The 13,913-nt window shown below is 35.6% G+C and overlaps 1 protein-coding gene across 3 annotated transcripts in view; it reads left to right on the forward strand.

Annotated features, from left to right (window-relative positions):
- The window catches only part of LOC131162484 (phospholipase SGR2), a 120,859-nt gene that overhangs the window by 45,712 nt on the left and 61,234 nt on the right, over nucleotides 1-13,913 (forward strand). For all 3 annotated transcript variants that reach the window (XR_009138831.1, XM_058119019.1, XM_058119020.1), the window contains exon 8: nucleotides 3,404-3,574. Coding sequence is in view for 2 of the 3 variants with exons in the window: in XM_058119019.1 (XP_057975002.1) it covers nucleotides 3,404-3,574 (171 nt within the window). In the remaining variant the exon portion in view is untranslated. The remainder of the gene's footprint in view (nucleotides 1-3,403; nucleotides 3,575-13,913) is intronic.

The raw sequence follows: 13,913 nt of genomic DNA on the forward strand, positions 1-13,913 counted from the left end.
TTTTCCGTGCTTCCTGGCCTCTCACTTCGTTTTGTTATTCTTCTGTATCGTCACTTCAATGAAGCCACCTGATTGGCCTGAATTTCTCAAATGCCCAGTGCCGACCTTTCTCCTTTTTGGTTCTAGATTCTTTGCTTTGTCTTGATCATCATGGTCAAGGGAGAATAAATGAAATGATATTCTTTTGGCTGTTCTATGACCTTTCCTTCTCATTGTGTTATTCAGGATCTTTAGCGGAAGAAAAGGACTTGTGTACCTTGATGGTTGTCATGGTGGATCTAGTTCTTGTCATGCAGATTCCTCAATTTCTGCTCATGGTGTTTCTTTGGACTAATGGGACACTCATTTTTGTGATCCATCCCTTCAAAAACTAATACAAGTTTTTCCCATGTTCAAGTTTGTTTGCTTCTTCTTCTTTTTTTTTTTTGAGTGTTTTGCATGCCAAGAAAGCATAATATGGCATCTTTTCGGTCTAGAGTAAAGTCTCATGATAAATCATTGTTTCTTTCTTACAACAAAAACAACAACAAAACCGAGCCTTAAGTCCCACTAGGTGGGGCCGTCTATATGACTCCTTTTCGGCCAATTTATGCCATCATGGACCATTTCTTTTGAAATCTTTGTTTTTTCTTGTTCATTCAAATATTTGCTATTCAAATGTTTTGATCTAACAATGCACTTGGATTCATTTAAATGAGCTTCAGTTTTTTTTTCCTGGCCAAATGGTTTATACATCAAACCTCTTGTACACTTACCTCTTAGCATAATTGATTAGCTGAATGAAAAAAAAATGACATTTACTTGAAACAGCCTGGTCTCTAGACTCTCTATTCCTTTGTATCCATGTTCCTAAAACCTTTTGTATTGTTGCCCTTTGTCTGACCTGTTTTTGCTCAACCTGAATCCCTCTTGTGTTCTAGGGGGGACAAATTCCCTTCTTTATTCATGTTATCTATTGTGCATTTTGTCTTTGGGTGCACATGTTTTGTTCATGTTCCACACACTACTCAGGACAAGTTCTCTTCTCATGTTGTTGAATGTGTCTTTTTCGGGCACTTAAGAACTCAGAAAGGATGTAGATGTTATGATTTCCACATTCGCAGGAAATATGTTAGTGCTGATATGATCTCTTCTGAGGTACAAATGTTGGGTCTTCCTTGGATCAATATGTTTTCAGTCCATAAATGATTTATGGTCGCCCCTTTTATGTTGATCACTTGATCTCCCCTATACCTACCTTATTTCTCTCGATAAATATTCCTGTTCTCTCCCAAATCCATTACTAACTTAAAGAAAGAACTGAGATTTTATGACAGCAGAAAGCAAGCACAGACATCACTATCTCCATGTAGCTGCTTCTTTTTCCCATCGCTTTTTCATCTTCAGGTTCTGAAGATTCATCCTAGACTTGGATTTGCCCATAATTGGAAAGGTACCTGATCATGTATTCAACAGTCCTTAGTTGCTTGACCTATTACACCTTCCTAGTCCTATGCGTTCTTTTGCTTCATCTATTTCCTCTATTTCTATCCCTTCTTCATAGGTTGAAGCACTTGCTAACCTTGTGTGGGAGCATGCCATGGATGTAGAAATGGATGTCTTCACAACTCGAGGGACATGTGACTTGGTGATTTTCCTTATGGTAAGAAGTTGGTTAAGTGTTGTTGAGTCTACACAATTGAATATCTCTATCAAATGATTTAAAGCTTTATTGGTTGCCCAGGGTACACCCAAAGATATCTTATTGATTATTTCGAGGCCTTCCTTCCTGTTGCTCGACTAAATTCTATTCATGCATTGATCTTGTTGGCTGTTAATTTTTATTGGCCTTTATACTAGGGTGTTGTGAAGAATTCCTTGTATGGAGATTTACAGCAACCTCCTAGGCATGTTGCTTAGGGGGAGGATGGTAAAGTATGTAGGTTGCATAAGACCATTTATGGTCTTAAGCAGTCTTCTTGAGATTGGTTTGACACTTTTAGCGTGGTGGTCTTTGGATTTGACTTTAACCAGTGCTACTTTAATCATTTAGCCTTTGTTTGGAAAAAGAGGACATATGTGATACTTATAGTAGTTTATGTTGATGATATCATCATCACTTGGTATGACTAGTGTGGGCTTGCAAATATCAAGTCGTGGCTTTAAACAAAAAATTTCAAATCAAGGACTTGGATACTTTGTTGCAAATTGAGCTGGCTCTGTCGATGATTTAAGGTCTACAACTTGATACTGTATATTTGTGGGAGGTAATCTTGTTACTTAGGGCAGGAAAAGCAAATTCCAAAAGTTTCTACAAAAAAGAAATAAAAATAAAAAATAAAAAATACAGCTTACTATAACAAGTTCTAGTGCTGAAGCAGAATACTGAGCTTTGGTTCATATTGTGAGTGATCTTAGTGGTTGAAGTCTCTTATGTCAAGGATGGGATTCTTCATACTGAAGCCAATAGATATGTTTTGTGATAATCAAGCTGCCATTTACATTGCTAGCAATGTATTGTTTTATGAGAGGGCAAAGCACATAAAAGTTGATCGTCATGAAAGCAATGTGGTATCACATGTTAAGGGGCAAGCTACTACAGCTATACCAATCCTCCACTGCGCGCCCCCCACCACCCCCCCCCCCCCACCCCAAAAAAAAAAAAAAAAAAAAAAGAAAATAAAAAATGAGTAGGGGAGTGAGAGATTGTGTATAGGACTTGTAAAATTTGGCTAAATCTATCCTAGAAGATTGAAGTCTGTTCTTATTGGTGAACCAAAATAGTTTTTGCATCATGAATGTGAATTCACTAATCACATTTCTTGTCATTTTTTGATCATCCCTTAATTCCTTGAGATCACTCTCCGTGGATCTGTTTATAGGGAAAAAAAGTTGTTTGCTTAATAGGGATTCTTGAAATGATTTTGTTAATTCGATAACAATGAGGTCCTTTTTCTTGTTTTTTTTTTTTTTTTGATTCGTTTGCCTGCACTGTTTGCATAAGTAGGTTGGAGCTTGCACAAATATAAAGAAACATATTCTTCAATGTTTTAATTATTTCCTTTTTTTTAATAGAAAAAGAAATATATTAAGGGAGAAAAGAATAAAAAATACAAAAATAAAGGAGGACAATAAATCCTTGAACTAAAGAAAGAAAAAACAAGACAAGACAAAGAAAAGGGGTAAAAACTAACAACCTAATCAAAAAACCCCTCTTTATTTATTTTTCTATCTTGTAGTGCATATTTGATAAACAAGCTTCATCAAACCAACCTCAAACCTCCAACACCCCCCACCCATCCCCCCAAGAGAAAGAATAAAAAAAGAAAAAAAATCTTTTGTGCTCCATTTGCAGTAAGCATGTATTTGATGTAGAGCTGGTGTATATGGTTTGATAATTTTATTCTTTGAATTTGTTGTGTAGGTTCCTGTTCGACATCTTGTATTTATGGTCCATGGTATTGGTCAAAGATTGGAAAAGTCCAATTTGGTAGATGATGTTGGTAACTTTCGCCATATCACAGCACGTCTTGCTGAATTACACCTAAGTTCCTATCAGCGTGGTGCTCAGAGAGTCCTTTTCATACCTTGTCAGGTAATATATCTCATTGAAAACTTTCTTTTCATATTGTTTTGATGACTAGAATGAGAGTGAAGATTTTATATTGAATTTTATCCAAAATCCAAATGCACAATTCCAAATCCAATGCTTCAAATCCATGGTCCAAATACAATAATTGTTTGGAGTTATGGGACCAAGTCTATGATATCTAACATCTTTCTCCTTAAATGAAAATTGCTTTTAAACTTGTTCAACATGGCATGTGTGTTGCCATTTGACATTTCTTTGAACACTTAAAAAATGTCATGTTTGTCTACTTACAAAATGTGTAGAAATGAATGGGAATTAAGTCACTTAAGAATTATAAAAAAAACTTACTATTGGCCTTTTCAAATCATTATGACTTCTTGGCTTTTCTCTATCATTTTTCACACAGATGCACAGACATAGTGTTTTAAATTTAGAAAAAAAACATATATAGCCACCAAGAGTTTTGAGCTCAGTTGTCCTCTGAGTTTGAACAAGTTGTCTTTAGGGAAAAAATGAGTTGGAGATAGATATCTAGAATGGCTTGGGTCAAACATGGGGATTGTAGTTCTAGACCCTTTCATAAGGTGGCAACTAGTAGGAAAAAAGAAGGAATCTTATAAAAAAAAAATGAGGATGATAGGGGAGAGATTATTAAGGATCCTATCGTATTGAGAGTTTGATTACGAATTTCTATAAAACCCTATTTCATGAAAAGGATGATGGAAGGATCATGGTTGCTGGTTGGGTTGGTGTCCTATTTCAGCTTATAAGGCTGCTTGGTTAGAAAGACCTTTTGAAGAAGAGGAGATCAAAAGATCGATTTTTGTGGTGGATAGAGAAAAGGCTCTTGGATTAGTTGGCTTTGCAATGGCTTTCTTTCAAAATAGTTGGTGAAGGGTGATTCTTAAAGTTTTATTGAATTCTTTGATTGTGGAGTTCTAGGGAGGAATATGAATTCTAATTTTATCACCTTGGTGCCCAAAACATAGGGCTTGCTATTAAGGTTAAGAAACTTTAGACCAATTAGTTTGGCTACTAGTGTTTATAAGATCTTGGCTAAGGTGCTTTCTAAAAGATTGGCTGTTGTTTTGAGGGACACTATCTCTATTAATTGAAGTGCTTTTATAGGTAATAGACAAATTCGATGCTTTCCTGATAGCTAATGAGGTGGTTGAGGATGTCGTTCGAAGGAAGAAAAGGGGGCTTGCATTGAAATTGGACTTTGAAAAAGCTTATGACAAGGTGAGATGGAGATTTTTAGATAAGTTTATGGCTAGAAAAGGCGTAGTTTGAGGTGGAGGAAATGGATTGGATGGTGTTTATCTTTTGTGGCCTTTTCTGTCTTAGTTAACGGCGAGGCTAAGTCTTGGTTTTGTGTGTCTATGGGTCTAAGACAAAGTGATATCCTCTCTCCCTTTCTTTTTACCATTGTGGTGGATGGTTAGAGAGGTGTAGATAGAGGGTTGGTGGAGGGGATTAAGGTAGGTAATGAAGATTACAACATTTCGCATCTTAGTTTGTAGATGATACTATTCTCTTCCTATCAGATAATGACGGATGCTTCTCTCCCTTGGTTATTATCTTACAAATCTTTGAGAAAGCATCTGGGCTGAAAATTAATTTAAAGTGGTCTAGTGCTTCTTGGTATCAATGTGGTCCTTTTGTTGGGCTAGCAGGATGTGCCATTTTGACTTGGCCTATTATGTATCTAGGTGTTTCCTTAGGTGGTTATCCTAATGCTAGCTCCTTTTGAGACCTTGTTTTTGAAAGAGTAGCTAGGAGCTTGGATGGTAGGAAAGGAGCATTCTTCATTCTAGGGGTCGTAGTACCCTCATTCACGTGTGTTTTATCTTCTAGACCTTTGTATTACCTTCCTCTATTTAGAATCCTAGTGAGATTGGCATGGGGGATTGAGAAGCTAATGAGGGATTTCTTATGGGCGAGTGGGGGAGAGGGTAGTAGTGATCATATTGTAGGGTTGGAAACTGTGTAGGCCAAAAGGGGGGGGCGGGGGGAGGCTTAAATTTGGATAGCTTGGTGTCCAAAAACATCTCTTTGGTGGGGGAAATGGTTATGGCGCTTTCCTTTAGAATCTAATTCACTTTGATAGGAGATAATTTGAAGTAGATTTGGAATACTACAAATAAGTTGATACTTGATTGGGAAATAATGTTACTTATTTGAGTCCTTTTAAGTTTGTATCTCAGATTTATGATTATATCCTTCCTAAAGTCCAGTATTTAGTGGGTGATGGGGAGTGAATTTGTTTTTGAGAAGAACATTGGGTGGGGGATATGCCTTTGTCTATTAAATTCCCTTTTTTTTTTTTTTTTTTAATCAAATCTCCATGATACCCCTATTTTTATCTTTCTTCTTCCACAAGGAGAAAGGCAGTCCTGGAATTTTCATTTTGGGAGAAATCTTAATGAGAAAGAGATTAATGAGTTGGCCCTTTTGAATAGGCTGCTGGATTCTTTTTATACTCATTTGGGGAGTGACAAAGAGGCTTGAAGCTTAGACACTTTTGTGGGATTCTCCTATAAATCCTTTTTCTCTTATTTGACTCATGACCTTGTTGTAGAAAAATTTGCTTTGTATCCATTGATTTGAGAAGCCAAATCTCCCTAAACAGTAAAAGTTTTCATTTGGACAATGGTACCTGAAAGAATTAATGCGAATGACTTGCTTCAAAAGAGAAGACCCAATAAAGTCTTGTCACATGATATTTGTGTCCTTTGCTTGAGTGGAGAGACTTTTGCACATTTTTTTCTTCATTGTCCTTACCCAAGGTGATAACTAGGCTTATCAGTCCACATTGAAGGCACTTTGTACCATCATGTTTAGAGGCTTTGGTTAAGGAAAGGGTAGGAAAACTTTATGGAAGTGCTCTATTATGGCTATTATTTGGTGTGTTTGGATAAAAAGGAATGCTAGATTTTTCAAAGGAGTGGCTATGTCTATTGTCTAATAACTTGCTTTGGACTAGAGTGACTTATCTTTCATCATTGTGGGTATCAGCAAATGGACTTTTTTGCCATATCTCTTTGGAAGACATGCAGTGGGACTGGTTGGCTCTATTGCATTGAGTTTGGTTTTGGGCTTAGACTGTGAAATTTGTAATTATTTACGTTTGATTGAGAGGGGGGATTTTATTCTCCATGTTTGTTTTTTCTTGTTTTATTTTTCTTGTACATTCTGCCCTCTCTAATAAAATTTCTTTGCTAATAAAAAGGAAAAAAAAAAAAAAAAGAGTTTAGATGTTGAGGGATTCTTGTGTCTTATGACCTATGTCCATTTGTAAGGCAGCATGTGTGTGTCCTCTTATTAAAGAATCTATTACTTTTATTGGCACAACATGGTCACTTGGGTGCCCCCTACAAGTGACGTGCTGCTCTTATGCCACTTGGGTGTTGCAAAAAGTGGACAAAGTGTGCACTAGGTTGCCACCTTGAAGCAACGTGCCATGTTGGTGCCCAAGTACAGTGTCAAATATGAGGGTTCCCAAGAAATTGGTTTGGGAGACTAGGATTAGATTAGGAACTTGGAATATAAACATACTTATGGGTAAAAGTGTGGTGATAATTGACACACTGATTAGAAGAAAAATTAATGTAATTTGCATTCAAGAAACTAAGTGTGTAGGTGAGAAAGCTAGAGAAATTGGAAAATCAGGATTCAAACTTTGGAATATTGGAAAAGAAGAGAATAAGAATGGGGTAGGTTTCATTGTAGACAAAGACTTAAATGATAGTGTTGCAGGTGTCAAAAGGGTAGAAGATAGAATCATAAAAATCAAGATGGTCTTAGGTCAAGAGATGATAAATGTCATTAGTACTTATGCTTCTTAAATAGACCAAGCAGAAAACCTTAAGAGAAAATTTTGGGAATATATGGATGGTATTATATAAGGGATATCAAGGACTGAGAAAATATTTGTAAGAGTTGATTTTAATGGACACATTGGAAAGGATAATAAAGGTTATGAGAGGTTACATGGAGGACAAAGATATGATGATAAAAGTGAGTCTGGGAATATAATATTAGACTTTGCCATGTCATATGATTTTATTACAATGAATACTTGGTTTAAGAAGAGAAAAGAACATTGAATAGCCTTCAAGAGTGGAAAAATAAAAGTCAAATAGATTTTTTCTTAGCTAGGAGGGTGAATTGTTTAGCATGTAAGGATTGTAAAGTTATCATAGGTGAAAGCTTAACTACACAACATAGACTTTTAGTGTTAGATCTATGTATTTAAAAATGGAAGAGAAATGATAATAAAAATCAGTGCGAGAGAACTAGGTAGCGGAACTTAAATGGAGAAAAGATAATAAAATTTGAATATAAAATGATTGAATATGGTGATTGGTCAATAGAGGATGGTGTAGACACAAATCCTCTTTGGAGTAGGATAGCTAGCTCTATTAAAAAGATAGCAAAAGAAATTTTAGGTTAATCAATAGGAAGATTCTAAAATAGCAAAGAAAGTTGGTGGTGGGATCACAATGTTCAATAATCTGTAGAGACAAAGAATTTGGTATAAAACATGGGAAAAATATAGAACCATGGAAACTTTGAAAAGTATAAAAAGGCAAGAAAAGATGCTAAAAAGGCCATTAGTGAAGCTAGACATAGATCATTTAATAATTTATATGCTAGATTAGATACAAAATAAGGGGAAAGAGACATATTTAAACTTGCTGGAGTTAGAGAAAGAAAGAGGCAAAGACTTAGTAATGTAAATTGTATAAAAAGTGAGGATGATATTGTGAGGAAGAAGGCATAAAAGAAAGGTTGTGAAGTTACTTTACTAAGATATTTAATGAAAACCAACTAGAAGGCTTAAATTTAGAATTGACAAATAAGGAAAATACTAAAAATATGAGATTTATTCATAAGTTTAGAGTTAATGAAGTTAAGTTTGCATTAAAAAAGGTGAAAAATGGAAAAGCTGTAGGATTGGATAACATCCATTGAAGTTTGGAAACGCCTAGGTGATAACAGGAGTATGGGTAACTAATTTATTTAACACAATAATAAAAACTAAGAAAATGCCATACAAATGGAGGAAGAGTACTTTAATACCTATATACAAAAATAAAGGAGATATTCAAATTTGTAATGGCTATCGGAGAATTAAACTTATGAGTCATACAATGAAATTATGAAGAGTTAGTTGAGCAAAGATTAAGGTTAGGAATGAGGGTCTCAGAAAATCAATTTGGTTTTATGCCTAGGAGATCTACTATAGAAGCTATACTTTTAAGAGGATTAATGGAAAAGTTTATGGAAAAGAAAAGGGCCTTGCATATGGTTTTTTTTGACTTGGGGAAAGCATATGATAAGATACATAGGGAAGTTGTATGGTAGGCTTGAGAAAACAAGGGCGTATGTAGTAAGTATACTGATGTCATTAAGGATATAAACGATAGAATAATGACTAGCATTAGGATTATAGGTGGAGAAGTCACAAAATTTCCAATCACAATAGGTGTGTATATCAAGGATTTGCTTTGAGCCCTTATCTTTTTGCTGTAGTGATGGATGAACTTATTAGGAGTATCCAAAATGAGGTTGCATGGCGCTTGTTTTTATCGATGATATTGACTTGATTGATAAAACTAGGGGTGAATTAAAATCTCAATTAAAATTATGGAGAGAAGCTTTAGAATCTAAAGGTTTTAGGATAAGTAGGAATAAGATAGAATATATGAAATGTAATTTTAGTCATAATAGGAGGATTAGTGGAGAAAAGGTTAGACTTGACGGTCAAGAAATCAATAATACTAGTAAATTTTGATACTTTGGATCTATTCCGCAAGTTGGAGAATAAATTGAGAAAGATGTATTGCATAGAGTTATAGAAGGCAGAGTAAAATGAAGAAGTTCTTCAAGTGTGTTGTGTGATCATAGAATACTGATAAAATTAAAAGAAAAGTTCTCTAGGATAGCTATAAGACCAGCTATGCTATATGGATTAGAATGTTGGGCGACTAAGAAACAACATATCAAAAATGTAAAAGTTGCCGAGATGAGAATTCTAATGTGGATGAGTGGTATAATATTAAAATATAAACTAAGAAATGAACATATTCATGGTAGGTTAGGTGTAGTACCTATAGAAGATAACATAGGGAGGGATGACTTAGATGGTTTGAGCATCTGCAACATAGGCCAAATAGCGTTAGTGAGGAGGAGTGAACTAGTCATGGTGAGGGGTAGTAGAAGGGATAGGGTTGACCTAAAATAACTTGGAATGAGATAGTGAGAAATGATTTAATAGTCTTGAATTTGTCAGAGGAAATTGTCTATGATCATGTAAATTGGCAAAAAAGGATTCATGTAGCCGAACCCTCCTAGTGGAACTAAAGGCTTAGCTTGTTGTTGTTGTATTGGCCTAGTGTGGCAGCAATTGGCGCGCATGACAGAGGCTCTAGATGTGGTCAAGTCACAGTTGAAACTTGACACTTTTGCTGTAGTAGCATAGAGGATTTTGGTAGTGCACTTATTATAAGTTGCAACTTTTGGTGCAGCGCTCTATCTTGGAATTTTTTAATGCAGATGGTGTGTGTCAGGCTGTTGATATATATATATATATATTGGTTTAGGAGAATAGATCCATACAATTGGCTTGCTAAGTTATTGTGGGTAGAGTAAGGAAAGTGTGGAATGTCAAAGCTTTTTACATAGTGATAATTGGCATGCCTTGATGGGAACTACCATTTCGTTGCAACTTCTTCCAAAAATGGAAAGAGAAGGAATATGAAGGGGACATAATCTTCTAAAGGAATGTAAACTGGTGGATGTAGATGCACGTGCATGTGTGTGTAGAGATGTTTTGGGGCAAGTTGGATTTTTTTGGTAACTAAAGAATAGAAGATGCCTCCTTGCTGCCGCTTTTTTTTTTTTTTTGGTTTCAGGTGATGGTCTTCACAATGTACAAAAAACATCCTAGCAGAAATGGCTTAAAGACTAGTTCCTATCCCAGAGCAACAAATCCTTACCATAAAAGATTCATGCATTATGCTCCAACCAAATTCCCTACAACATAGCAAAAACTGCATACCTCCACAATGTATTGGCATCGTTACTCCTCCTAAGACCTCTGAAATAAATAAGTAGAAACCCTTTAATTGATTCTGGATCGTAGTTACCAAAAAATGCTGATGCTGTAGCAAACCACGAATTTGTACAGATGTTTTGAGACATGGTAGTTTTTCGTCTCAGAATGATAAACCTAACAATCCAAAATTAATACAATTTGTTCCACGTAACATTTTTTTTTTAATTAGTTAGAGTGGGGAACATCACATTGTAATTCTATTTATTGTCATTATCTATCTATTTCACAAAAGAAAGTCTCTTTTAGATTTAGAAACACCTTAACATGCTTTCTAAAATATACGAGTGCGCTACACATTCATCCTTGTATCTATATAAGTATACCCAAGGTCTTAAATTTTGATTTCGACTCAAATTTTGAAGCTCCAAAAGCACGGAAAATAATTTTGATTTCAATTTGAAAAAATAACGGCAATAAGTAGTAAAGCATGGAATTCTTTGTGAAACTTTCGGAATGGTTAACAAACATAATAATGTAAGTTTTAGGACTAATATATTACAAGTTAAATGCATTATGCATCTATGTTGTGTAGGAGGTGGAAACATAGTAATATAGTATGTGTATCAAACATATTTGTAAGATAATGTATAGTAAACATATTCAGCTAATACAAATGAAATTCATAAATCATTTAAATAATATTTATTATACAAATAATGATAATTTAGACATAAATGGTTAAGTAAAATGCTGGTGTAAGTCTATTTTTTCATATAATTTCAAAAGCATTTGTAATAATATTTTGTTTCGATAAAAATAAATAAAATAAATTTAGAGAGAAATTTCACTTCACTCCTAAATTTCTTATTTGAATTCCGGGGAAATTTCATTGTATAGTTAAAATTTTGACAAATTTCGCTGAAATTTTGAGATTTTATAAATTTCAAGGTGATTCATTGAGATCTCGATAGAAATTATGCAACACAAAAATCGAATGCCATTTTGATTTTGAGGGTGATGGAAACCGGAAATTTTAATGGAAATTTCGACAATTTTGTGGAAATTTAAGACCATGAGTATACCCCTAATGTTCCACACTTTATAGCAAGTGCCTGTGATTCCGTTCCTATTCCGCAAACTAGAACATTCCACGTTCTAGGTAACATTGTTTTGGACATACTTGATTCTTTGTTAGTCAACCAAACAATCTAGCCCATGAACCCGAACTGACTGAACAATTGAAAGAGGTGAAAAAAAGCAGTCTCAAAAGTCAAAACCCTCATGACATAAATACACACATTTGAAAGTCTTAAATGCTGAGGGGCCTGTGCATTCTAATACTAGCCTTAGGCTCATTTGTTCTCATATAGATAATTTTATTAATCCTTCTTGTGATGTTGGGGTGGATTCTTTTGGGAAGGGAGATGATCTTTTGGAGGACCGTTGTCTATCTAGAATTAGAAAAGGTGTTCTACTTGTTCCTACCCAACTCATTCTTTTTTCAAAAGATTTATGCCTTAACTCTTAAGGAGGACTCTGGTAAGAGGATGGGTTGTGGGTTTAATTGTGAGGGTGGTGAGAGAGACAATCTAGACTCGCTTAAACACTTTGAGGATCTAGCATTGGAGCTTTTAGATCCTGTTGAGAATTTTGTGAAGGTGAGCCTAATTCCTAGGACATATGAGAGGAGGAAAAAAAAGTCCATAATGAGCTTAAAAATTTGGTTTCTTCGATTAATTACAAGTGCGGAAAAGGGGTTGGTAAGGGGGAGGGGGGAGGGGGGAGGGGGGGGGGGGGGGAGTGAGTTTAAATATGAAGCTTGTTAGTTGGAGTTTGGGGGGGGTTTAGGAAGAGGAGTTTGATAAAGGAAGTCTTGGACAAATACTCTCCAGATTTTGCCCTTATTCATGAGTCTAAATTGGAAGAGGTTGATTTTTTTTTTTTTTTTTTGGGGGGGGGGGGGGGGGGGGTGTTGCGTTTAGGAGATTTTTGGGGGGTCGCAGTAGGAGTGGGAATTCTTGCCTTCATGCGGTGCTTCAAGTGGCATTCTAGTTATGTGGGACTCTCAAACTATTTCCAAATTGGATACTTTGTTGGGTTTTTTTTCTCCCTTTCTGTGTTATTTAAAGTGAGAGGTCAATGGTGGGTATCCTTTGTGTATGGGCCTACTAGACCAACTCTTAGGAGTTCTTTTTGGGAGGAGTTGTATTATGTCTTTGTTTTTTGCTCCTTTAGATGGATCATGGGAGGTGATTTTAATGCAGTGAGAACAAAGGGGGTGGTAGAGTAACAACTAGCATGCAGAATTTTGATTTTCTTATCAGGGATTGTGGTTTAAGAGATATTCCCATGGGGAATGTTCCATTTACTTGGTCTATTGGGTTTTTTTTTTTTTTTTTTTGGGGGGGGGGAGCAGTCGCTAGTAGACTAGATAGGCTTTTGTTTTGCAGCAAGTGAGAGGATGAATTTCCAAACCTTTCTCATTGTGTTCTTCCTAGAGCTATGTCTAACCATTTTTTGATCTTGTTGGAATCTGGAAAGGTGTCTTTGGGTCCTACACTTTTAGATTTTGAGAATATGGTTGGATGATTAATCCTACAAAACTTTGGTTAGGACCTCTTGGCGAGAGGATTTGGTAAAGGCTTGGGGAGGATTCCGATTCATGAGAAAGTTGAAACACTTGAAGGAGAAGTTTGAAATAGGAGGTGTTTGGTGATTTCAGAATTAGAAAATCAAACATCTTGAGTGAGTTTACTTCTCTGGATAAGAAGGAACATAATTTTAATTTTACATATAGCGAGGAGATTAGAAGAGTTTCCCTGAAAAACAAGCTAAAAGAGGTGATCTTTCAGGAAAGAAGGAGTTTGAGACAAAAGACAATTCAAATGGGTTAAGGATCGTTACTGCAACTCTTCTTTCTTTCATAGATTAGCTAATGGGAAAAGAAGTAAGAATTTGATTAGGGTGTTAGATGTGGAGGATGGGATAGTGTCTAATAATGCTTTTGTTATCACCAATTTTTTTCCAAAACTTGTATTCGGGGGAGGATCATTGTAGGATGATGATAGAGGGCTTAGATTGGAACCTTATATCTGCTGATCAGATGTGTTGGTTAGGGAGACCTTTTTGATGAAGAGGAAATTTAGGGGGTGGTTTACGGGATCGAAAGGGAAAAGGCTCTAGGTCTAGATGGTTTTAACATTGCTTTATTTCAAGATTGCTGGGAAATAGTAAAGGATAATCTAATGAAAGCTTTTGGCGATTTTTGAAATTAAAGTC

Source organism: Malania oleifera, chromosome 8, assembly GCF_029873635.1.
Source record: "Malania oleifera isolate guangnan ecotype guangnan chromosome 8, ASM2987363v1, whole genome shotgun sequence".
In the NCBI taxonomy this organism is placed as follows: domain Eukaryota; kingdom Viridiplantae; phylum Streptophyta; class Magnoliopsida; order Santalales; family Ximeniaceae; genus Malania; species Malania oleifera.